This window comes from Acanthaster planci, linkage group LG10 (assembly GCF_054643075.1).
Source record: "Acanthaster planci isolate LZ-2023a linkage group LG10, COTS_SCS, whole genome shotgun sequence".
In the NCBI taxonomy this organism is placed as follows: domain Eukaryota; kingdom Metazoa; phylum Echinodermata; class Asteroidea; order Valvatida; family Acanthasteridae; genus Acanthaster; species Acanthaster planci.
The window spans coordinates 8331837-8355375 of NC_141786.1; the positions used below are offsets into that span (position 1 = coordinate 8331837).

General features: G+C 43.6%; 1 protein-coding gene across 3 annotated transcripts; it reads right to left on the reverse strand.

Annotated features, from left to right (window-relative positions):
* Nucleotides 1-23539, reverse strand: LOC110984952 (centrosomal AT-AC splicing factor-like). 3 transcript variants are annotated; one of them, XR_015426699.1, is made up of 10 exons: nucleotides 23365-23539; nucleotides 18823-18986; nucleotides 17783-18050; nucleotides 16001-16090; nucleotides 10554-10708; nucleotides 9519-9729; nucleotides 7637-7778; nucleotides 5339-5471; nucleotides 1774-3500; nucleotides 1-1621 (listed from the first exon to the last, which is right to left on the reverse strand). XR_015426699.1 is itself a non-coding variant. In XM_087142225.1 (9 exons), the coding sequence occupies exons 1-9, from the start codon at nucleotides 23503-23505 to the stop codon at nucleotides 3413-3415; spliced, it is 1392 nt and encodes a 463-aa protein (XP_086998351.1). In that variant the 5' UTR covers nucleotides 23506-23539; the 3' UTR covers nucleotides 1-3412. The 3 variants fall into 3 exon arrangements, 2 of the variants coding, with proteins under 2 accessions (XP_086998351.1, XP_022101306.2); XM_087142225.1 differs by having other exon boundaries at nucleotides 1-3500; XM_022245614.2 differs by having other exon boundaries at nucleotides 1-3500; nucleotides 17783-17948; nucleotides 23365-23538.

The window sequence follows — 23539 nt, forward strand, 5'->3', positions numbered from 1 at the left end:
TTCCACACTGCAATTTAATAAAATAATTTTCAGACAGTTCTTGCCCGAGAAACAACCCGAAGACAAACCACAATGTCAGAACACACACAACCGAAACATCTCAACATGCGCACAGGAAAGTACAGTGGTTTCGTTTACAACTCCTTACTCGAATGGGCCCACGCAATAGACAATTGTCAGAGCACACACGATCGAAACATCTCACACGTGCACAGCAAACTACAAGTGGTTTCGTTTACAACTTCACTCGAATGGGCCAACGCAATGGACGCGTGGTTGTATGCGTGCAACATGGAGCAAACTTGGTCAGCAGGGCAACTGTAGTCAGTAACTACTGGAGGGTTTCAAACGCCGAGGGGCTTGTTTGTTCCACAGGGATCCAGATCTTGATCAGGGATCCCAGAGCTGGTTCACGCTGTCTATGCATAGGGCGGGCTCTGGTGTCAGTGAACCAGCGACAAATCACTGATCACGATCCAGATCTGCGTGAAACAATTGGCCCTTTATTTTCTTCAATGTGCAGCGGATTGGGGCGTTTTTGGTATCATTTTATTTTCACAAAAATAATCAGGGTTATGTATCATTTTACAATTCATTTTATGATGTCAAGCATCCCTAAAAAAACGGTCCCCAAAACCAAGCTTTTGGGTGAAGAAAAGAGTTTTTAATGAAAAAACTTTAGAACATGCCTGAAAGGCCAGAGAGGGTCAACACGGGTCAAATGTCGCGGATCACTTGTTTTGTAGCGTCTCTTCTATCGAGTTCATGAAATCAAGCGCTCCAAAAATAATCGCATGCCATCTGTTCTAAAATACCAATATTGTTCTGGTATAGTGGCATGATTGTGTACATGTACATGATTCAGAATAATATGTAGGCCTTATTTTGAGGTTTGGCAACTGTAAATGTAAGAAATAAATGACAATTATAACTAAGTGTGTCATGATGGCTTAAGTACACTGTACAATGTAGTATTGCATGCATCTTTTCCTACCTCCATGCATGCTTTCTACACGAACCAGAATTGTAAATGAGTGAAGATAGACTGTGTCGCGATCGTTTCAAAGAAAGTAAACCCGGAAGCAGACAATCTTAAAGTGTATAGCTTTTCAACTAATTGTGCAGCTTTAGGCCTGATAGTTTATGTACGAAATGCAGGATTGGTGGTTTGATAATTTCCTATTAACAAAGAAGCTTGGAGAGTGGTAGAATACAAATTGAAAATCCATGCCTGACATGCCTGTGGTGTTGGTGTAAAGGCTACATGTGCATGTATATTACCAAGCCAATCGTAGCGGCATGCATGATTCAATGCCAGCATTCTTCATCAGTATTGTAACAAGTTGGGTTACTTCAAGTTCCCCACTCTAGGTTTTGTGTCAAATTCCTTTTAGCCTTCACGTACTTACAAAGGTTGTTGTTGTTTTAGTTTTAATGGCGCCTTCAGCAACTCGGGCTATTTGCGCCAATAACTGTACGTTTATTCATACACTTCAGCATCACATAACGGAGTTAGGAAGAAGATCCAGTTTTAGACGCAGGAGGAAACCGAAGTGCCCGGAGAAAACTTGCGAGAGCAATTATGGACAAGAAACGTACAATGGCACCCCTGGAGAAAACACTGCAAAAAAGAATAAAACAGAAACACACCAGGAAAGTTGAACAGCCAATCGTTCCTTCTGTCGAGGAAATGTGTTCTGGTCACGATCTTAGTAGAAGTTTCGAAATAGGGTCATGCCCTGACACAACACGATGTCAAGATCAAGTCTTTACCTTGAAGAAAGGGGAAGACAGGAGCGATGATTAAAGAACGTTCAACGGAAGTTTATGCATTTACTTGTAGAGAAGAACTTGAATTTTCGGACACCTGGCAACATCAAGCGCTCCAAAGCAAGAGTCGGCAAGGAAGAAGTAGAGAACTATTCCAAGAATCTGCAGGATGTGCTGACCGTCATTGAGCCCAGTAATGTCTACAATTACGACGAGACAAACGTAACCGATGATCCTGGCGCAAAGAAAGATCTTGCATCTAGAGGGATGCCGCGGGTAGAGAGAGTACAAGCCTTAGAACACTCCAAGATGGCTAGCTTCATCATGGTTTGTGGGAACCACAGGAGAGCTTTTGCCCCATTATTTTGTGGTGTACAAGGTCAAGAACTGGTACGAGGGATGGACAGAGAATGCCCCCAGTGGTACCAATGAAAAAGTACATGTATGATGCGAGGAAGAACAGCTGGTCGACATAGACAAGTACATGGATACATTCCATCGGAGGGTTTTTTGGGAGGTTTTCTTACTCATGCCATTAGGTCACCGGGACAGAAGGTTCTGGTTGATCACAACTTGACGTCACATTTTTCTCCAGATGTTGTTGCAGTAGCTGTAGCTAATGATGTCTACTTCACCGCCTACCCCCGAATTCCAAGCACATGACCCAGCCTTAAAATGTGTATGCTGCCATCTTCCGACCCATAAAGATGATCTGGCGTGACATCCTAGACACTTGGAGAAGATCAACACGGCGTCAGGCTGCCGTTCCAAAAGAGCAGCTTCCCCTCCTGGTCGTCTCAACTTTGGAGGTGAATGCATCCAAATGTGTCCAAGAATTTGAAGTCGGCCTTCCGAGATGCAGGACTGAGCCCATTCAGTCTTGAGGAAATCCTGTAGAATCTTCCTGATGTCAGTGGAGATGTGGCTGATGCTGAGGAAATTGGAAGTGTGCTGGATGAGCCGTTAATTGAATTTCTAAAAGGATGCCCCAAAACAGAAGCGTGAAAAGAAGAAACTACTTGGTGCACGGCCCCATCGAGATTAGAGGACTGTCCGTCTGCTGATAAACAGAATTAAGATCCTAACCACCCAGGTCAAAGTTCAAGTGCTGGTACACGTACACCGTCCCATGATGACAACAATTGCGCAGTGTGTGAGGCCGACTACACAACGTATAGAGTACCCGTGCGGCTGCATTGTGCGAACAATACATTTCTGTACATACACTATAAAATGGCGCTTGAAGAAAGTAACAGATGAGAGCAGCTTGGGATTCATCTGGAGTGTCAGTATAAGGCAGTTCTATATACACAGTGCATACATGTATGTGTGGCATCAACCTTTGGATGAGTATCACAATGCTCTTTTATGGGAGAAGGAAATTGAAACTGTGTTTGAGAAAGAAATGTTACTCTACATGTATAAAATGGCCCAAAGTTACCCCATGTGTTTACTGTCACTTTTAATCTTCTTCTTGCAAGTATTGGCACATTTTGCAACGTTTCCTTCGGTTGTTGTGAGTATCCCTCTATCGTGTGAATTTCTTGAGCATGGATACAACAATAAAGTACAAAGAGGCGAAAGGCAACTCATTTTTCTTCAACAGTGGGTCACCCACTGTGAATGTCCCCCATTTTACAAGTTAGGGAAGTTTGGAATCTTTAGCGGAGCATCCAACGTTCTTTTCCTCACAAGGCTTGAACTGGCCCGCTTCTTTTCTGTACTGGCGCCTGCAGAAGTAAAAGGGGGAGAAAAAAAAGGGGAAAACCATCTAATGTTGGGCTGCTTCTGCTCAATTCTTACGTGTTCCAATGAGAGTTTCTCTATGGACCATCATCCGCAACCTGGCTAAATATGACCCAAATCAATCAGTAACTCTTGCACAAGCTGGATTTAGTCTTAAACATAGGTGGACAAGTGAATAAACCGAACCATCGCTTGGCGATTTGACAAACCCTACTGTTGCACGTGGTTGCACTTATAGGAGGGCTCTCATTTCAGTAACGGCTTCATACGTTGTACAAATAGTTGATTTTATGAAAGCCCAAAGTGCCATCAAGTACATATTTCCAAAAAGTCCTTTTTCAAGAGATATAATTTTCCGACTTTGCTTTTAAGAGACATATTTCTTCCAAAGTTCGTTTGCACAAGATATATAATCTCCAGTAATTTCTAATTAGATCAACATTGAGAAACAGTGTTTCTATTTTTGGAAACAAGTTGTTTTTTCTAGGTATGTTTTTCAAATTTGTCTCTCTGGGATACATTTTTTGGAGTTTGTTTTTATGTGTTACATTTTTGGACTTTTGTGTTTCTGAGATATAAAATCAAACAGGAAAATAAACATCTTTTGAAAAGTAACTTCGGAAATATCTTGCAAAATTGAACATGCAAAACGATTTGTTTCAAAAAGAGAAACAATGTATCGAAAAATAGATCTTAGAACGAACTGGAAAAAAATCTCCTACAAACAAATTTGAGAAAAAAAATCTCTCCTAAAAAGGAAGCTGCAAGAAATGTACTTCATAGAAGGGGAGTTTCGAAAAATACACTTCACATTTTGGAAATATATACTTGATGTGGCACCATAGGGCTTTCGTAGAATTTGGTACCAAAATAAAAGTGAAAGATGTGCGACACCGGATGCAGAATGTACAGTGTTAAGTGCCGTAATGAACACCACAGCCGCAAAAAACAAGCTGGAATGCAGTGGTTTGCCTGCCTGACTCAGCGTTAGTGAGAAGGACTCACGGCTGAGCGGATGAGAGGTTCCAAACTTGTTCTACAAGTTTTCTCTCTGCTTTCTTTTACAACCGGATCTTTTTTTGACAAATAAGGCATTTCAGTATCCAAACAGGTTAAACGACTATTTTATGAATGGAAAAATAAGTTTAGTTGAAGGCATGCCACCACCATTGGCGAAATGTTCTCATTTAAAGTGTCGAATATACATGTATTACATATACCGGGATAACACCACCATCCTTAAAGTGTGATTAGTTTTTATAGCTTAATACAGACGATTCACAATAGTGTGCCTCCATGAGTTTGCAATGGGTTGGCCAATCACAACGCACGAAACTTGTTGACTATTTCCAAAACACGTATTGGGCCGACAAATTTCGTGCGCTTTGATTGGTTAACGCGTTACAAACTCTTGGAAGCGCACTATTATGAAACACTCGTATTGATAAAAATTTGAGGGTAGTCAAGGCTGGTATGTGGGCATTCCCTGATCTGATATACACGTACATGTACCTTGTCGCTTTTCATCCCCAGTTACTATGTTTGTGTTAAATCTTTACAAAATGTGAAGAAAAAAATGAAATAGAAACAATAATGGTAATGACTGTCTAACCATAAACAAAGGAAACGAAAATCATCCAAAGAGCTGAACTGATAAGGGCCCCTGCTCTATTAAAGTAAAAATCTCAAATATCTTCAAAAGAGGGAAAAAATAGTATGACTTATGGCCCCCTGTGTGGTTACAAGCATAACGACTCAGTGCGAGGAATTCACAAAGGGGGGGGGGTCAGGATTGAGTCTGAAATTGACCACAGTGCTGTACCTTGATTGCCAGCGGCGCCCGGCATTCCAGACCCGGCCGAATGACGGCAGCCACGCCTCGTTGGTCGGTGAGGCGTGGTCAAAGTTGGCTCCAACCCGGCCCGGGTTCAGCTTGGACTTTCTTTCCCGCTCAACTGAAAACAATCGAAAAAATTCAAACTTTCTTTTTCCCACTAAAGTAGATTCACAAAACTATCTGGATATCTTTTAGACATTTCCAGAATGTACAATACTTATACAAGTATAATGAATAATAATAGGCTTTGTCTGAAATAATGTTCGTCTGGAAAACCTTTCCAAATTTAAACAGTCTTAAACATTGTTAATGCTTCCATCCTAGTTTCATGTTTTTTGAAGGCAAAGTCTCTGATCTTGGTTTCCAGTATCGTGTTGGATAAAGCCATTGTCCATTGTAGGATCCTGGACCACAAGAATACTATATTAATGCTTTTTCAACTGAGCTTTCTGGCATTAAAATGCCCTTGTCAAACATTCATTAGAAGCCACAAAACCCACAGGCAAACCGTGAAAAGGATTTTAGAACAGGCAGCCAGGAATCACATAGGAAGGAGACAACTTCTCATTACAAATCCTTAGTGGCATTATCGTAGTCAAGTCCATCACAAGCCCTTAGTTCGCAAATCGATTCGTGACTTTGCAGGTCAAGCAACAACAAAAATACTGCTCTGTCACAGCTCATTTGAGCAGCCTGTGACCTGGCTTACCACCGAATGATTTATAATGGACACGCAGGGAGCAAAGGCTTGTGACTGACTTGACTGCAATATCACCACATGTACATGTATGTAAATGTAAATGTAATTGCACTGTGAATTGTAAGCAGTGTGCAGTCTGTTGATATCAGATTTTTCATAACCAATATACACGTTTATCGATTAATGAATATAATTTTAAAATTAAGAATAATTGATAAATTGATTATGCCTATTATAATCCAGCAGAGGGCTAAAAATAGATGTTTAATTTAAAAGGGCCCAGAATAAATAACAGGCAGTTCAGTCACATGACCATTCCCGGTGGACGAAGAACATGGACACTGATTGGGACAGCCACGCTAAATATACAAAACAGTAACTCACATAAAAATCTCTACAAACTTGATTTCCAAAACGTGTATCTGTTAAGCACCAATCCCCTCTGAAAAATCAATGAAGTCAAAGACTCTGCTTATTTTCTTCAGCTATCTGAATCTGTTGTCTAGCACTTGGTCCATGTCTTGACTCAATAAGAAATACGTGTACATGGAGACGTGCCGATAATAGACATGGCCAAAGCTCTGGAAGCCTGTATCGGATATGACCTTACCGTACATGTATGTCACCTCAGCCTATAAAAGGAATCCCAGACCCATTTGAGAACCCTTGCCTGCCAAGGACCTATGCGTACAACATTAATAACAAACACTTGAAAAGCGCCATCTATCTAGTGGACCATTCCGCGGTATTATCATCATACTTGCACATCATCTGAACATTCCTGAAACCATCTCAGCTCCCTGGGGAGTATACTAGCCTGATGCCGCCATTTCTGCACATACGCCTAAACATTACTGTGTCTGCCCTCGCAGGTACCCATTTACTCCTGGGTGGAGAGAGGCAGCTTGGGGTCACCCCACAGCCTATCTCCAAGGACATGCCCACCTGTCTGGACTACCCATTTGCAAGTACTGTGAGGTCTCCGGCAGTGCTACCTAAACAGACGGGTATGACAAGGGCTTGTACATGCAACTGCTTGATCGGGGCCCAGAACTGCCCTACCCTGTCCAATGGATGGAGTGCCAACTGGGACACTACTGCTCAAAAGGCAATCAAAGACGACTTTCATAAAATTATTTAGCAGTCCCCCAGAATGATTAACTGAATACTGAGATTGATTGTATGTACGTGTAGTCACTACAATTCTCAAGTTTTATAAAAAACCAACAAGTTTTACTAAAAATGACTACAACCTAAAACAAGTTTTCCTTTGCCAATATCAGTTTCATCCCAAGCAGAATAGAGTTACCTTCAATGAATATGCATGGTGAGGCGGGCATTATGTTGATGGCGAATATGTGGTACCTGGGTACCAAATTCTTGTCAAGACTGATGCTGACAAAGTCAACACATAGCAGTTTTATACTGTTGCCGTTATGAGGTGTGAGCCATGAGGTGTGAGCCATGAGGTGTAAGCCATGATGTTTGATTTCATGTGAATGGTCAAGATCTGGTGTAGCCTTCATGTTGTCTTGTAAGCCAGAAACTTGAGGAAAGAACACAGTCTGGGGTTATCCACTCACCGTGTTTCCTGAATTCCAACTCAGACGGTCCCATCATCTTCTGGGCCTCCTCCTCAGCATCAACATTATCATCATCATCGTTGTCGCCCTGTAACCATGGCGGCTGTGCCCCTGTGTGAACGTTCCCTTTGACTTCACGATCCTAGTGTATTGGTAATCACAGAGATAATGTGCTCAATTAGTGGTGGCCTCTGTCAAAATGGTCAATGTTGTTACTGTTGCCAAATTGGACAGTGCAAAGCAAAAGGGAATGAGACAAAGTACATGTAGGTTCGAAGGGACACTGGTGCACTTGTACCCGTACATACAGTACTCAAGACATAGCGGGTAGCAGTGTTGAGGTCAAAACATGACAAGACAAAAGCCAAGTCGCAGCTAAAAGAAAGAACAGAGACAAAGGAATGCTCTAGTTCTAGTAAATCTGAACAGCTTGTGACTTGAATTTGGATTGGAGGTCTTGTGTTGGTCTTAAGTACAACATTGGCAGACCGGTGGCTGGCAAACTGTGGTATAAAGTCTAGCATGTGATTATGAGACTGCAGTGTACCCAATATGCCTGTCTTTTTAGAACGGTCCATACAATTGGTCTTATTCTTGAGTCAGACACTGAAAGCAAGGCGACCCACTATAAAGTTTTCAAAAGCTTCATATAATGATGTAATAAAAGCAAATTCTAGATCACCATCTTGCGCTCCAACAACCACGGATAAAAACCTCCTATCCACTTTTTCCATTTGAAAAAGGAAAAACAAAATTCAAGCGAGGCTATACAAGTAACTATAGCAAAATAGTCGGGCTCCTACCAATTCCATTTTTTAACTAATGAAGTTGATTCATTGAAAGCATGATCCAAGATGACTATCTTGAGCACAATGCCCACTCTTGCCATGCAGTCCAGGTGGGTGAACCTTTGTGTCCCAAAATTGTCTTAATTTTTTCAAATTTCAATCTGTACCTGTTCAGGGTATTTTTTGGGCCTCTCTCCTTTCATGCTAACACCATAAGCATATTTATAAAACTGGATGTCACTCCTGAAGAAACTATCATTTCAGTTATTTTTACTCCTAAAAAACAGTGTGGACACTCAATCTCATTTTGAACGTTTTCTTTCGCTATGTGATTAGTTGTTTCAGCGCATAACAGGATGGGGGGAATCCAGTTTTTTATCACTGGGTGGGGAATTTCCTGAGGGCAAGCCAGGTCTAGTGGTGAAATGAAAGAAGACATGAAGGTAAAAGGTGACCTTTTTCAAGCAAATCCGCAACTTTCATCCGATTTCCTCTTATTTCTCTTTACATTGTTTTTTCCAACTTTTTTTTAATGTTCTTCCATATTTTTTCAAGCGAGGGACAAGTGTTCCCTCTTGTCCTCCCCTCGCGACGCCCATGCAGGATGCTAAAGCAGTTATTATCGTTAAGTTTTGCAATGAACATACTTTGAGTTCGCTATTTTAACAGAACCCCCCTTGAAAACAAACAGGACGTCTCCCTGGAATAACATCGCAGCCGCAATGCCCTCATTTATGAGGATAAGTATGGAACATTTTAAAACTGTCAAAGATTGCACTTTCCAGTGGTTAATCAAAGCATGTTGAATAATTTCACACATTTAACACAAGTAAAAGTTACCAAGGATGTGTATACTTCATACAATTGGCAATCAAGCTATATTATAAGACATTACTGGAAAACTTGAAGGTCCATTCCCCCTCCAAAAATATGCATCATAACAAAATTAGAGAAAACTCAGGGTAGCTTCCCCGATGGTGCATTAGGATTAAACTTCTCATCTCGGGATGAAATCACTGAAAATGGAGCTGAAGAAGACAAAGATGGAGTTCTAATGTGGATCACGGCCCAGGCATAGAGTCAACAGCGCGTACCTTGACATGAACTGCAGTCAAACCCCCGGATGATATGACGCCAATGGTCCTGACTCTGCTCAGGACACCGGGCTTGTGAGGGGGCTTCCCAGCTGCCGGTGACTGGTTCACAGCCTGCTGGCACTGGCTGAAATTGTTACCAGCCGGATCTTGCTGGTTCAAGTAGAGCAATGCACCTTCCCCCTTTGTCTCACCTGCTGTGCTATTGGACCTAGAGAAAGAACAAAGGTACAACTAAACTTTGATCCACCAGTATTATAATCCTGCTTTCTTTCCTCTGCTTGCTGGGATCAACAGCACCCTCTTTGGCAACGAGAGCACGCATAGAACAAAACTGATATCCACGCAAACAAATCTACCTCAACTACTGGGTTGTAAGATCAAAACTTGTCATAATATTACCACTCCTTGAACAATACATTTGTACAGATTTTCGTCAATGAGGGGAGCGGTAGAGAGTGGCGCCCTCCACATATTCCTATGAAGAGATCAGGAACCAGTGCAGGGCATCACTTGTCTGTCCAGCTTCGACTGGCCAACGAGCTATCCAAAGTAATCCATAAAAATCGGGAGCGTGTTCAATAGCATGCCGGATATGGAAGTGAGATCCATACCCGTCTACATGTAACTTCACTGTTGAATGCTAGATATGCACGATGCAGATGACATATTTCTGAGGATGGATTTGGGCCGGGGAGATGTTAATTTTAGATTTTTGCCCTGCCTGGCGTGTATTATCACACTGAATACTCAGTGTTTGCCCCCGAAGGCTTGTGAAATAAGAACACAAACATACTCAGGTGGGACTCGAACAGATGAAATACCAAACACTCTTAATACAATACCTCGGAGGTGGTGTTCATGGCCACTTAAATACGGCCCCTTTTCCTCCATTTTTGGTGAAAGTTGCTACGTTTATGTTCTCCAGACGTTTGGTACGCTGTCGTTTAGTAATCAGTACCAAACTTTGATTAAACACCCCCCCCTGCGCAGACACTGTGGTAGTGAACACACCCCCTTGTCACAAACACTTACCAGTGTGAGCATCCGGGTACGTCTTGCGCAATCAACCGATTTCCAGCGCCGCTACCTGCCTCCGAAGTTCTTCTGATTCCGGAGGGGTTGGAAGGCATAACCTCGGAATCAAGTCCAGCATTCGGCTCAGGTTGCTGTGATAGAGCTGCAAGAATCTATGGTGCATTCAGGAAATACTGTCATCGGATAAACACAACGTTTTCTTGACTGGTGCAGAAATGAATTTGGTCCTGTGGTACTGCCTCTCCTTAACCTTAAGCTGCAACCTTACCAGAAAAAGCTTTAAAATTAGTCACTAGCACACCGTCGTGAATGAATCAACGCTTTTTCCAACACATCATTAATGAAAAACACAGGATCTGTCGACACTTATTGTGGAGTACTGGACTTCTATTACTGGACCTTATTTTTACAAATGTGTAACTGAAGCTTTACAAAAGATCACTGAAAAACTGCAAGGCAGTCATATTGCAAGAAAGTGTACAATTCTGTTCTCAGCTTTTCTGTTCCGCTCAGGGTTAAATGATGCTGCTTTTAAACACACCCTGGGAAAGTTTACACAGAAAACAGTTGACAGGTACAGGATGTGAACCCATGGTAACTTTGGATTACTGTACTTGAGCTCCACCAACTGAGCTAGCCAGCCCCATGGTGGTAGTAACATAGCGGTCTGCTGATCTGAATCATTCCATTATTGTAGCCAACCCATCAACGGTCTTTTCACAAGTCTGGTCACTAAACCCTAACTGCCCATAGCCCATCAAACTCCAACAGCAGGTTTCGCTAGGTTTCGGCTGGTTTGGTACCATACTGTAAGCACATGGTGTTGGACTATGCTAGATTTGGTACAGTAGGCCCAGGGTGATGGTGTTTAATTTTGGCTGAGCTGGTACTGTCAGGTTAGCATCTTGGTTACAACAGTGGGTGTTGGACTCTGCTGGGTGAACGGACACCGGTGGCTCCGGCTGGCTGGCCAGTAGAGCTCACTGGGTTAACACACAGTGAGCTCAACTGACCAGTGTTGGACTGTGTGTGTGTACATGTACTGTGTGTGCAGTGTACATGAATAGTTATATTGCACTGACTAGTAGTACTGGGTGTTTCAACTCGCCTGTGTGTGTTGCTGGTCAGCGTGGTCAAGGACACCATACAAATATTTTGCATACAAAGGTAAGACTGGTACATTTACTTAAAGGAGGGTATTGGAATTTTTATAGAATGTAAAAAATTCCACACAATTATTGGTATTGTACATAGATGCATAATGTGTTCTGCAAAGGTAAGTATCATATAACATCCATACCAAGGTAAGCATAATATGTATTTTTTTGTAATAAAAATACAAACATTTCCTATAAATATCAGTGCAACACAAGATTCACCCCAGTTTCATTTTGAGAAAAGCCACTCAACATGACTGCAAGGGAGGTGAACAATTTAGAGGAAAGTTTGAGAAGTGAAGATCAAGAAACTTTCATGGAGAATGTTATGGATACATGTACATCAAAGAAAAGGGTGCGTCTAGAGCAAGGCGAGAGATCTTCAAGGAATAAGGGAACAGGAGATAAGAAGAAAGGAAAAGGAGAGGCTCTAGAACAGTACAAGGATGCCAATGTTATGGCCAGGAGGAAGAAACAGGAGGATGAAGAGCTCAGAGCAGCCATCAGAGCTAGTTGCAAGGAGACAGGAATACACATGGGGAAAAGCTACAGAGCTGTGGTTGAGACATCTAAGAGTGAAGAAGAAGCATTTCTAGACCTTGCTGTTGCCGAGGCTAACAGAGGTGCACCAAAGTGTTTTGTAGAGAGCACTGAGAATGGGCATACCATAGCAGAGGAGAGTGATATGACCCCACCACCACCGAAGAGAGCCAAGACCAAAGCCAAGAAGATGGAGAGTGGGCCGTCCAGTGATCTGACTGACGAGGATGATGAGAGTGATACTGCTTCTGCACCACCTCCACAACCACCAAATAGAGCAAAGCAAGAAAGAAAGGAAGGAAGTCGGCCAAATACCATTCCGCTGGTTCTGACAATGACCCGGATCCACCGTCTGTCTTCCAGCCAGACTACCCTCCTGATGAGGATGGTTGGACCAGGTCCCTTGCCGATGTGCCAGTTCACAACTTCAAAGGGGAAAAGCCATCAGGGCCAACTTTCCGAAAAAATACACCAGAGGAGTACTTTTTGAAGTTTTTCCCTCTGTCACTCTTTCTCAACATCGTCAAGTGGACCCACCAAACACTGCTTGCCAACCATCTGAAGTGCACAACCCTTCAAGAAATCAAAGCTTGGTTTGGTATCCACACCGTGATGGGCCTTGTCAAGATCACCAATTACAAGAAATATTGGTCAACAGAGCCAGGCCTCATAAACAACCTAATCTCTGCTACCATGGCCCGCAACCGCTTTGACACACTTAATCACCACCTCACTTGTAACAACCCAGCCAAGCATCCCGACCTTATTCGTGACAAGGCAGCACTCTACCAGGCAAAGAGGAAAAGCCCACTCTACCCCCTCCAGCCCATCTGGGATAAGGTGCTGAAGAGATGCAGAAAGAAATATCATCCCTGGTGTGAACTGTCCATTGATGAAGCCATGATTAGGTATCGAGGCTTTAAAGCGAGCGTCCGCAAGTTCTTCATGCCGCTAAAACCGATACGAGTGGGCTTTAAGATTTATGCCATTGCAGAGGCAGCAACTGGAGTTTTTCTGAACTTCATGATACACCCCATTACAGATCAGCCAGCAAAGATGATAGATATTGTCATGGAAGTGGCTAAGCATCATTTGGGAGTGTATCACCACGTCTTTACAGACAGGTTATACACCTCTGTCTCCCTAGCCCGTCGCCTCCTTGCAAAGAAGACGTACATAACTGGCACCGTCAAATCCAATAGCAAAGGGCTACCTAAAGAATTCACAACCAAAGACACCAACCCACAGCAACTAAAGATCAAGCAGATGAAGAAGACCAAGAGAGAACCTTCTGTAGCCGACAGAATTGCCAGCTTACTGCAGTCATTTGGAAAGATACTAGGGTGACGATGTTGCTCTCTTCATCACACCAAGGGTGGAGAGACCCGACCACTGATTTCCTGAAGCGTAAGGTTGTGAGTGATAAGACAGGCAAGCGAAAGGTGAAAAGTGTGCCAGCGCCCCCTCAAGCAAGGGACTACACCAAGCACATGGGAGGATTATATATAACAGGTTTTGCCCTTACCCAACGTATATTAAATAAGCCCTGTATGCTCAGTGCTTGTCCGAGAGCTTGCGAAAAAAACCTCGCAAGCTTACTCAGGTGGGACTCGAACCCACGACCTCCTGCTTACTAGTGCACATGGGAGGAGTAGACAGAGGGGACCAACTCAGGGCCTACCATACCTGTGCCCGTAAGTCGCAGTTTTTGTGGCGTGGTATATTATTCTTTCTCATCGACATCGCCAGAGTGAATGGGTGGATCTGTTTCAAACACCACAACCCAACAGTTGATGACAAGAACATCAGCAGCAGTAGCAGCGAATGCGACCCAGAGGCGGGAGATCCGGGCAGCAAGGTGTCACACTCAGATTTTGTGTTGGCCATAGCCAAAGGCCTGATTGAAGGCTATGCAGGGGGCTCAGCATCTCGCCAAACTGCAGCACAACCGGTATCTCTCATCAACAGCGCTGGACACTACTCTGTGAAGATGCCAGAGAAGAATGCTCGATGATGTTGCTGGTGCAGACTGAACAAGAAAGTAACCAAGTCTGGACTACCAAAGACAACACGACGCGGCTGCCCAATCTGCGGCGTCAACTTATGCCCCGGGGAATGCTTTTTGAAGTTTTACGCAGCTGCAGCACAAGAAGAGGGAACAACATCAACCGAGTAGTACCTCAGAACAAGAGTCAAGAAAAACAACAACAAAAAGAAAACAGAAATGACCCTAAAAATAAAAACATAAAGATACAGATAATTAGGACACTGATAACAGTGTGCCTGCAGTTGTGGCACCAAGACTAAGTAAAGTCTCCTTGTAGTACCCTAGCAGTAACCCATCCACACCAAATCGATCAGAATTCAACAGTTTTGAGGGTGTTGAAGTTTGACAGGTTATATACTTTTTGAGTGCAGGGGCCTAGGATAAAGAGTACAGGCCATAATTAGCTCCAACACAGATATACAATTAACCAGGAATTGTGCCAGGGAGCGGCCGTGAGCTCACCCACGAATAAATGCCTGTGAACTCCCCCAAACTCTGATTTTCTATTGTAAGTACATTGGCTCATTTTGTTAGGTTTGGTACCATCCTTTTCTAATCACTAGACAATACATAGACCCATCTGTACCAAACAGGCCAAACTCCGACTGTTGGAGTTTGCCAGGTTTAGTACTATTTCTAGTGCAAGGGCCTAGGGAGTTAGGGCTAATCCATGACGACAAATGACAAGTCAAGCGTCTGTGATAGTTCAACTGTACAGTTTGTGAACCGAATCAAGGCTGAATAACTCTTGACTGCCTGTGATGGACGTACTTCGGGGCCTATGACTGCATTCAGATCATATTCCCAATGTCTGCATATCAGTGATTGAGGGTGCTCTCAAGAAGCTGAACTAGATCCAATCTTGAGGAATTCAGCAAGGCAACTGGCAACATTCCAAGTATACCTCACATGAATAAGCAGGCCAGTGCATGCTTTACACTGCTTGAATAAAATGCCCCGAATACATCAAAATAATGACGACTCAACTTTTCCCACACAAGATTCATGCACCTGTGTGAGGAAAGCATTTATCTTTGGTCTGCAGAAATTGAGACAGAGTGTTCTGATACGAGTTTGCTTATACACAATGAGAAACAAGGATTTTTAAGATCCACCCACAGGAAGATGCCCTTTCCAGCTGATGCCATCAGCTCAAGCCAAACCCTGCAAACGCATGGAAATCAGAAGGAACACAATTCTACAAATTAACCCTAACCCTCCTCAATCCTCCAAAATCCTTCGAGTGGTTTTGGAGGATTTGGAAGGATTGAGGTTGAATGGCAAAAGTGCATGGCTGATTGCGAAGGATGCCTTGCCTGAAGTTCCCAGGTTGGATCTTGTGTTGTTCCTGCTCAGTCATGCATAAACTCAGCACAATATTTCTTTTGAATCAACCGCACTGCTCAAGAATGCCATTCTCACTGTATCAACATAATGACAGGAATTGCCGGAGGATTTTGCAGGATTTTGGAGGATTGAGGGAAAATCTAATTTTTTCACCCCCCAAATTGGAGGATTCTGGAGGATTGAGGAGGGTCCCTAACAAAATGGACCTGGGGGTTAGGGTTAAAAATCAGTTTACATCATCTTTTCCTGCTTCGATTTCTGCAAGCCTTATGTTTCAAGTAAACTTTCATAGTGCATCCCAGTTCACATATTTTCAGTGGATACGAAGTTTGGTCCCGATGACGGTAACAGACCTCGGTGGTTTCAGTTGCAGTGGTCAGGCTGTCGTCAGACTGCAGCAGCAGCGAGCGGCTCCTTTCCAACCTGCGGATCTTGGCTGCACTCTGTCCAATCAGGTGAGAGAAAAAAAGAGAAATGTGACCGCAGTTATCTGCTGCTAGCATGGGTTCAATTCAAACTGACAGGTGCTAGGCCTGCAAGGATTACTCAATTACTCAATTAACCCTCCTTTGGCTTTACAGCACAAATGTGCACAAATGCCCACAGTCACTGGTGAGCATGTATTTTCTGTATGGAACTCAAACATGCACAGGTTCAGTGTGTACACAGTAGATTGCCAGCACAAAATGACCCAGGGTCTTTTGTGCAGTCCTCTTCACTGCGTTTGGTTTACTGCACAATTATGCACACAAAACAGTGAAGCACAGTTGTTGGGCAGCACAAAAGTGCAATCTGATATTCCTGCGAGGGACTGTTGGTGCAGTACACAACACAGCTGTGCTTCATTGAGGTATTCACCAAATGACCCAAAGAGTGACTTCAGCATAGGAGAGTTAATCAGTCCAAAGGGTCCTGAAGAATGTACAAAAAAATTTAATAGTGAAAAATTCTTTAACAAAACAAATCAAGCATTGCACTGGACAACGTAACAACACGACAGAACTAAAACCATTTTTGTTGACAAGTGTGAGTGGACGTTATCCATTATGCTGTAAAGACAGCTTAAACAACACTGTTCTTTTAGAACTGCTTGTTTCTCTTCTTTCATTGGCAAATATTTACAAACCCAAGCTCAGTGTCTGTTCAACAGTTTGGTAAGTAAAAACTTGAAGTTTAAAAGGGAAAAATTGGAACAGATGAGTGTGGTAACAGGGTCAATTCAAACACCCTCCTATATAAACCCAACTCAGATTGGTCTGAAAAATGTCTTCATTAATAACTTGACATACGTGTACCACATGAAAGAAAACAACATCTACATTGTTTGATTGTTTTGATATTGCCCCAGAATTTTGGGTGCAACGAGACTTGTTGGCACCCCAGAACTGCTTGTCTGTTTTAGCAGCATCTTTAAGGGTCTATAAATTCTATTCCAATAAAGATGCAAAGCTGGAAACTGGTGAGAAGGCCGCTACATGTACATGTACTACAATGACCTTTTAATTTAACCCGATGAACCCTAACCGGCCAAACTCCAATAAAACCCAGGGCCTGTTGGTATCCATTGAGACGAGTACTGCAATAGAACACTGGCTGTGTTTCATGTCGGATTAAGCATACCACAAACAAACATAGTTCAATTGTTAATGTGCACAGTTTGCTACATGGTGCTGGAATGGGCAAGGATGAGAAAGGTTCTCCTACTACTGGTAAACCATCCTAGAGCGTCCCATGGAGGGTTGTTACTGACAACTTAAGTCTTCAATTTTGTATCATTCAATTGAATTTTTACAGACTTGGGTCACATGGGAGGCATCCTGATTTTGTCCGATTTGGCACGGACTGGTATAGGCTGGGTTAGGGAAGAGTTCCATATATGTGGACGCCAGTATTTATTCCCTACAGTGACTTTAGCCATCAGAAAGCAAAATCATGTCCAGGAAAGTTCAACTTAGGAGGGAAAATACGAAGTCGTTTACTGAGAAAACACTTCCAGTTTTTCAGACCAGTCGAATAGGATTTGTGCACAGGGTGTCAAGTGCCATCCGCATGTGGTTATTCTTCCAACAATCAAGCAAACTCATTAACCGCACAGGTGTTTGGAAAGTTAGGGACAATTAAAGATCATTGTCTACCTGTGACAAGAGATGTTCTTCATTCTCCTCATACTTCCTCAAGGCTTCCTCTACGGCTTTCTTGTACCTATCCCGGGCATCGTTCGGGAAGACGAACTTGGTCTGAAGGTCCGTCTGGATGCGATTGATCCGCCAGAACCGGTCCAGCCTCTGAGCATGCTCGGCACTGTGGTCAAAAATTGCTAGAGTTCTTGAATAGTTCATTGCCAGCGCCTGACGTTGAACAGAGTGAACCGGTCTGCATCTTCTGGAACACCACACCAGTGCTCTACATGTGCAGGTACATAGAGTGCCAAAGTGAATACGTCACACGCACACTTATGTGTGTAAAAAGCATTAGCAAGAGTATCCGCGCTCGAACCAACACACGAGCATACTCCATTCGTTTGTGAGGCATCTACTGGTTCTGGTTCTCAATGATTAGATGCCACAACTCCAGTGGTACTGCACTCACACGCACATCCTTCAGTTTGACGCATGTGTGCATTCCGCAAATCACGACCCCCATTGGTCGAAGAGGCACGTAACGCGCACGTACCACCTGTCCACGAGCGTTGTGCCACCGCAGTAATAGCTTCTACTGGTGGAATTACTCTACACTACCTGAACTACAAAGACCTTGTTTGGTGGTTTAAGGGAAGCAAGTCAGAGGGACACCTGTGTACATGTACATGTATATGTGCCCTAGCATGCCTCGTCGTATCACGTTTGGAAAGTAAAAGCTTACATCAGCAAATACTGATCTCACTGTATTCATCATCATGAGATTTACTTGGGATGAAATTCAATTTTCCAGCTGGCCAGACAAGCAAAATTTCAAGTTTGGGGACAAGACAGAGATTTTTATGCAGTCTGGTGGCATGATTTGAATAGGAAAGTGTACATAATGGCGACTCGGTCCAGGATCTTTCTTATGAAATACATTAACTCATGCAATGTCCACAAAAAGTTTTCCAAGTTGTTTAAACTTTACCGAGATCGAATATTCTTTTTTTAACAGTTTTAATTGATGCTTGAACATGAATTCAATCCATAATGACCTCATGAGATGTTCAATGAAGCCAGCATGTCTGACAGTGACTTCCCCGTCAGTCACATGCTTGTCCACCTCACAGGCACACATGTAGCACCAGTACTTGGAGTCGGGCTGGAAGTGGCCGGTGAGGATGGGAGGCTCTTTCATGTCTTGTCTGGCTGATTTCACCTGAATGAGACACATACGAGTACATTAGGACAATATTTCCACTTGGTGTGAGTATTACACGAGTACACTCTTTCCCCAAATAAAAAGCAACATTTGTGACTATCAAAGGTATTTTGTCAGAATGACAAAATTCACACCTCAACTCAAGTACATGTACGTGGTGTTATCATTCAGTGTAAAAATAACACTAACAATTTGGAAAACGACCAGAAACTTTGGCATTGTGCTTGCAGTTCAAGAAGTTTCAAAACTGTCTATTTGGGACTAGTGTAGAATAACATTTCAGTGTAAGCCATTGAACTTGAAGTTTGGAAACAAATTTCACAAACCTGCTTGGTTACACTGTAAACAGATCTTATTTTGATTACATGTACATGTATGCTTTTAAAAAAATACTTGGTCCCATGGTCTAAAACCATTCATGAGCTGCATATATCTCACAGTTGGTCTCAAGGCAAAATTTGATTGAAACAGTGGAGTTTGCGTTACCAGATCAGTTAATGCAAAACATGTAGCATTAAGACCCCATGTTCATTGCAACTCAATTTCTTTAATTATGTTAATTTGAAATTATGATTAAAATTTTTCTAGCTCCTCTATTTAATTTCTAATTTCAAACTTTTTAAAATTTCGAATGAAGCCAGCAATTATTTCATTGCTTAAAGCACGAATAAGAACAAACACTTCATGAACATATCATTTTTAAGCTTTTCAGTCAAAATCCATACACCCATTTGTGTACATACAAAAACAAACAGACAAATGAGTTTGCTCTGCATTACACAAAATACATTCCAAAACATCTCAAAATATGCCTGCTTTAAATCAATATTTCTCTGCTTTGCAGAGTCTGATGGAAACAAAACTGTACATGTATGGTATAATAAAATGTTTCTTATAACACCGTCTCCAGGTATGTACATGTACAATGTACTTCAAACAAAGGAAAGAGTTCCATACATGGACGCTGCTTGACGCCTTGTGCACAAACCCTATGAAACTAATCTCAAAAAATTGAAATGTTTTTTGCTTGTAAGCATGTAAGCAAATAACTTTTTTTTTTCACTCCTAACTTGACTCCTAACGGTCGATTACTCTACATTGGCCATACATGCAAGCAACCCTAAAGCCACAGGTAAAAAAAAAAATAGATGTTGCAAGAGGTTTTCTGCAAGTTCCTTTACAGAACTTGGTCTCTTATTTATGACTCTTATTTATTTTCTGTGTTCATGAGTTTAATTTGAGTTTGTTTTGCTCGTACTTGAAGCGAGCATCTTTCAACAAATTTCCTGCCGCAGCACAAGGTTTTTCTCTCACTGGTCTGGATACCTCATGCATGCTTACCACGTGATACATTGTTGGCCAGTTTGCCATCGTGATTGCCTGAGTCACACTGTGTGAATTGCCCATAACTCTTGTGAATTGTCGCCTGTAAAATTTTTACATAGATTAAGACAGGTGTTCATCACCTTTTGAGATAATTTTGGAAGCTGCTGTCCCCGTTAATGCCATTCAATCAGGACAAAAAAATTGACCCAAAAAAATTTCCAACCTACCGACCCTATTTTTAAGAGGCATATAATTGGAAGCACAACTATTTTGGGGCCTAATAAAAGACTGCATGCATGCAGTAGGCCTAAATTACATAACCATAATAATCGTGGATTCCGAGAAATCTTGGGCAAGTGTTGATCTAATTTGGGCAAGCAAATTTATGGCATGGCCTGCCCGATCAGGCAAGCTAAAAAAAAAAAAATTGTCGCGGCCTGCAGCTAAGACTTCAGTTTCACTGGTTCCAGTCACAGCTTGAACAAGTGGTTTTCAACGCTGCTTCAAAATGGCTGGAACCAGCGAAACTGAAGTCTAACTCCCATGCCACTTCGCCCCTAACCACTTCACCCCATCTCCACTTCGCTCCATCCCCACTTCACCCCATTCCCACTTCGCTCCATCCCAACATCACCCCATCCCCACTTCGCCCCATCTCCACTTCACCCCATCCCCACTTCGCCCCATTCCCACTTCGCTCCATCCCCACTTCACCCCATCTCCACTTCGCCCCATTCCCACTTCGCTCCATTCCCACTTCGCTCCATCCCTACTTCGCTCCATCCCCACTTCGCTCCATCCCCACTTCGCTCCATTCCCACTTCGCTCCATCCCCACTTCGCTCCATCCCCACTTCGCTCCATCCCCACTTCACCCCATCTCCACTTCGCCCCATTCCCACTTCACCCCATCTCCACTTCGCCCCATTCCCACTTCGCTCCATCCCCACTTCGCTCCATCCCCACTTCGCTCCATTCCCACTTCACCCCATTCCCACTTCGCTCCATCCCCACTTCGCTCCATTCCCACTTCGCCCCATTCCCACTTCGCTCCATCCCCACTTCGCCCCATTTCCACTTCGCTCCATCCCTACTTCGCCCCATTCCCACTTCGCTCCATTCCCACTTCGCTCCATCCCCACTTCGCTCCATTCCCACTTCGCTCCATCCCCACTTCGCTCCATCCCCACTTCGCCCCATTCCCACTTCGCCCCATTCCCACTTCACCCCATTCCCACTTCGCCCCATTCCCACTTCACCCCATTCCCACTTCACCCCATCTCCACTTCGCCCCATCCCCACTTCGCCCCATCCCCACTTCGCCCCATCTCCACTTCGCCCCATCCCCACTTCGCCCCATCCCCACTTCGCCCCATTCCCACTTCGCCCCATCCCCACTTCGCCCCATTCCCACTTCACCCCATTCCCACTTCACCCCATTCCCACTTCGCCCCATTCCCACTTCCCCCCACTCCCACTCCACCCCATCTCCACTTCGCCCCATCCCCCCTTCGCCCCATCCCCACTTCGCCCCATCTCCACTTCGCCCCATCCCCACTTCGCCCCATCTCCACTTCGCCCCATTCCCACTTCGCCCCATTCCCACTTCGCCCCATCTCCACTTCGCTCCATCCCCACTTCGCCCCATTTCCATTTCACCCCATCTCCACTTCGCTCCATCCCCACTTCACCCCATCCCCACTTCGCTCCATTCCCACTTCGCTCCATTCCCACTTCGCTCCATTCCCACTTCGCCCCATTCCCACTTCGCCCCATCTCCACTTCGCTCCATCCCCACTTCGCCCCATTCCCACTTCGCCCCATTCCCACTTCGCTCCATTCCCACTTCGCTCCATTCCCACTTCGCCCTATCTCCACTTCGCCTCATCTCCACTTCGCTCCATCCCCACTTCGCCCCATTTCCATTTCACCCCACCTATTATCGATCACTCTGTTCTTTAGTAATGGAGGCATAACATGTAGATGCAACACATCCATGTTTGAGTACCCAAATACTGTTGGAGAATCCAACCTGCAAATGCCAAACAACGCTTCCAATATCCGACTGACCCAAATTTTTTTGCCGAGACCTCACATTTTTATTGGCAAGTTAGAAAAAAACAAATTTAATAAATATAAGAAAGACAAATGAATGAATCCTGTTGTCTCTTCTGTCTTCACAAACACCTCAGAACAGTTTCTCATTTCAACATTTGTGTTTAAATGTTTTCCCAGTTACATTTGCAACAATTGAAAATCAGCTTCTGTTAATTTCACTCATCGTGTTTCGCTGTCGCTGTGGTAAAAACATGTGCGCAAAGCACTGGTTCCCGCCACGCCACACCCATGCAAGAGAATGCATGATGGAGTGTGGCAACCAGTCTATTCATGCTGTGGCAACTGTACATGTGCGTTACTTCACGCATCGAAAAAAATTGATGTTGCAAGACTTCTTCAAGTTATTTCACAGAACTTAGTATCTCATCTACATGTATGTGTGTATTTTCTGTGTTCATGAGTTTAATTTTAGGTTGTTTTGCTTGTACTTGAAGCGAGCATGTTTCCACAAAATTTCCTGCCGCGGTGCGCCATGGTTTATCTGATTGCAGGGGCACAGCTGTCTGTATACATTGACAGTTACCAATACCAGAACGATGTGTACAGAAATTTGAAATAAACTTGAAGAGGATGAGAAATAAACCCAAAGCTAGTTCAACCGTACAATAATTCACCATGGACAATGCAGTTGACATAAATGCCGTATACGGCCTACATGTGCACGCGTACATTGTAATTCCATGTCGTTTGTGGAACTCTTCTCTCGGCGATTTTTTTGGAAAAGGCTCGAAACACACTCGAGCACGGACGGCGCGAAGTGGGGATGAAGCGAAGTAGAGATGGGGCGATGTGGAGATGGAGTTAGGGGCGAAGTGGTTAGGCAGGTAAGATGAGTCGTGGAAATGGGGCGAAATGACAGCATAATTTCATGGTTTATGCGGATAAACAAATAAACTGACTTGCAGGCCTAAGTAGTGTGACTGTTGGATTACCTTGGCCCCGAATTTCTCAAGAATTGTCTTCACTTTATCTCTGTGTCTTCTGGAAAACGCATGCCTCTTTCCTCTGTCATGGCTATGACGGCAAAGCTCGCAGTAGCTGAACTTCTGACAACCCTTCGACGGAGTAGCCATCTTGGTCCACTTGACGTTGAGGGCGCCTAATCTA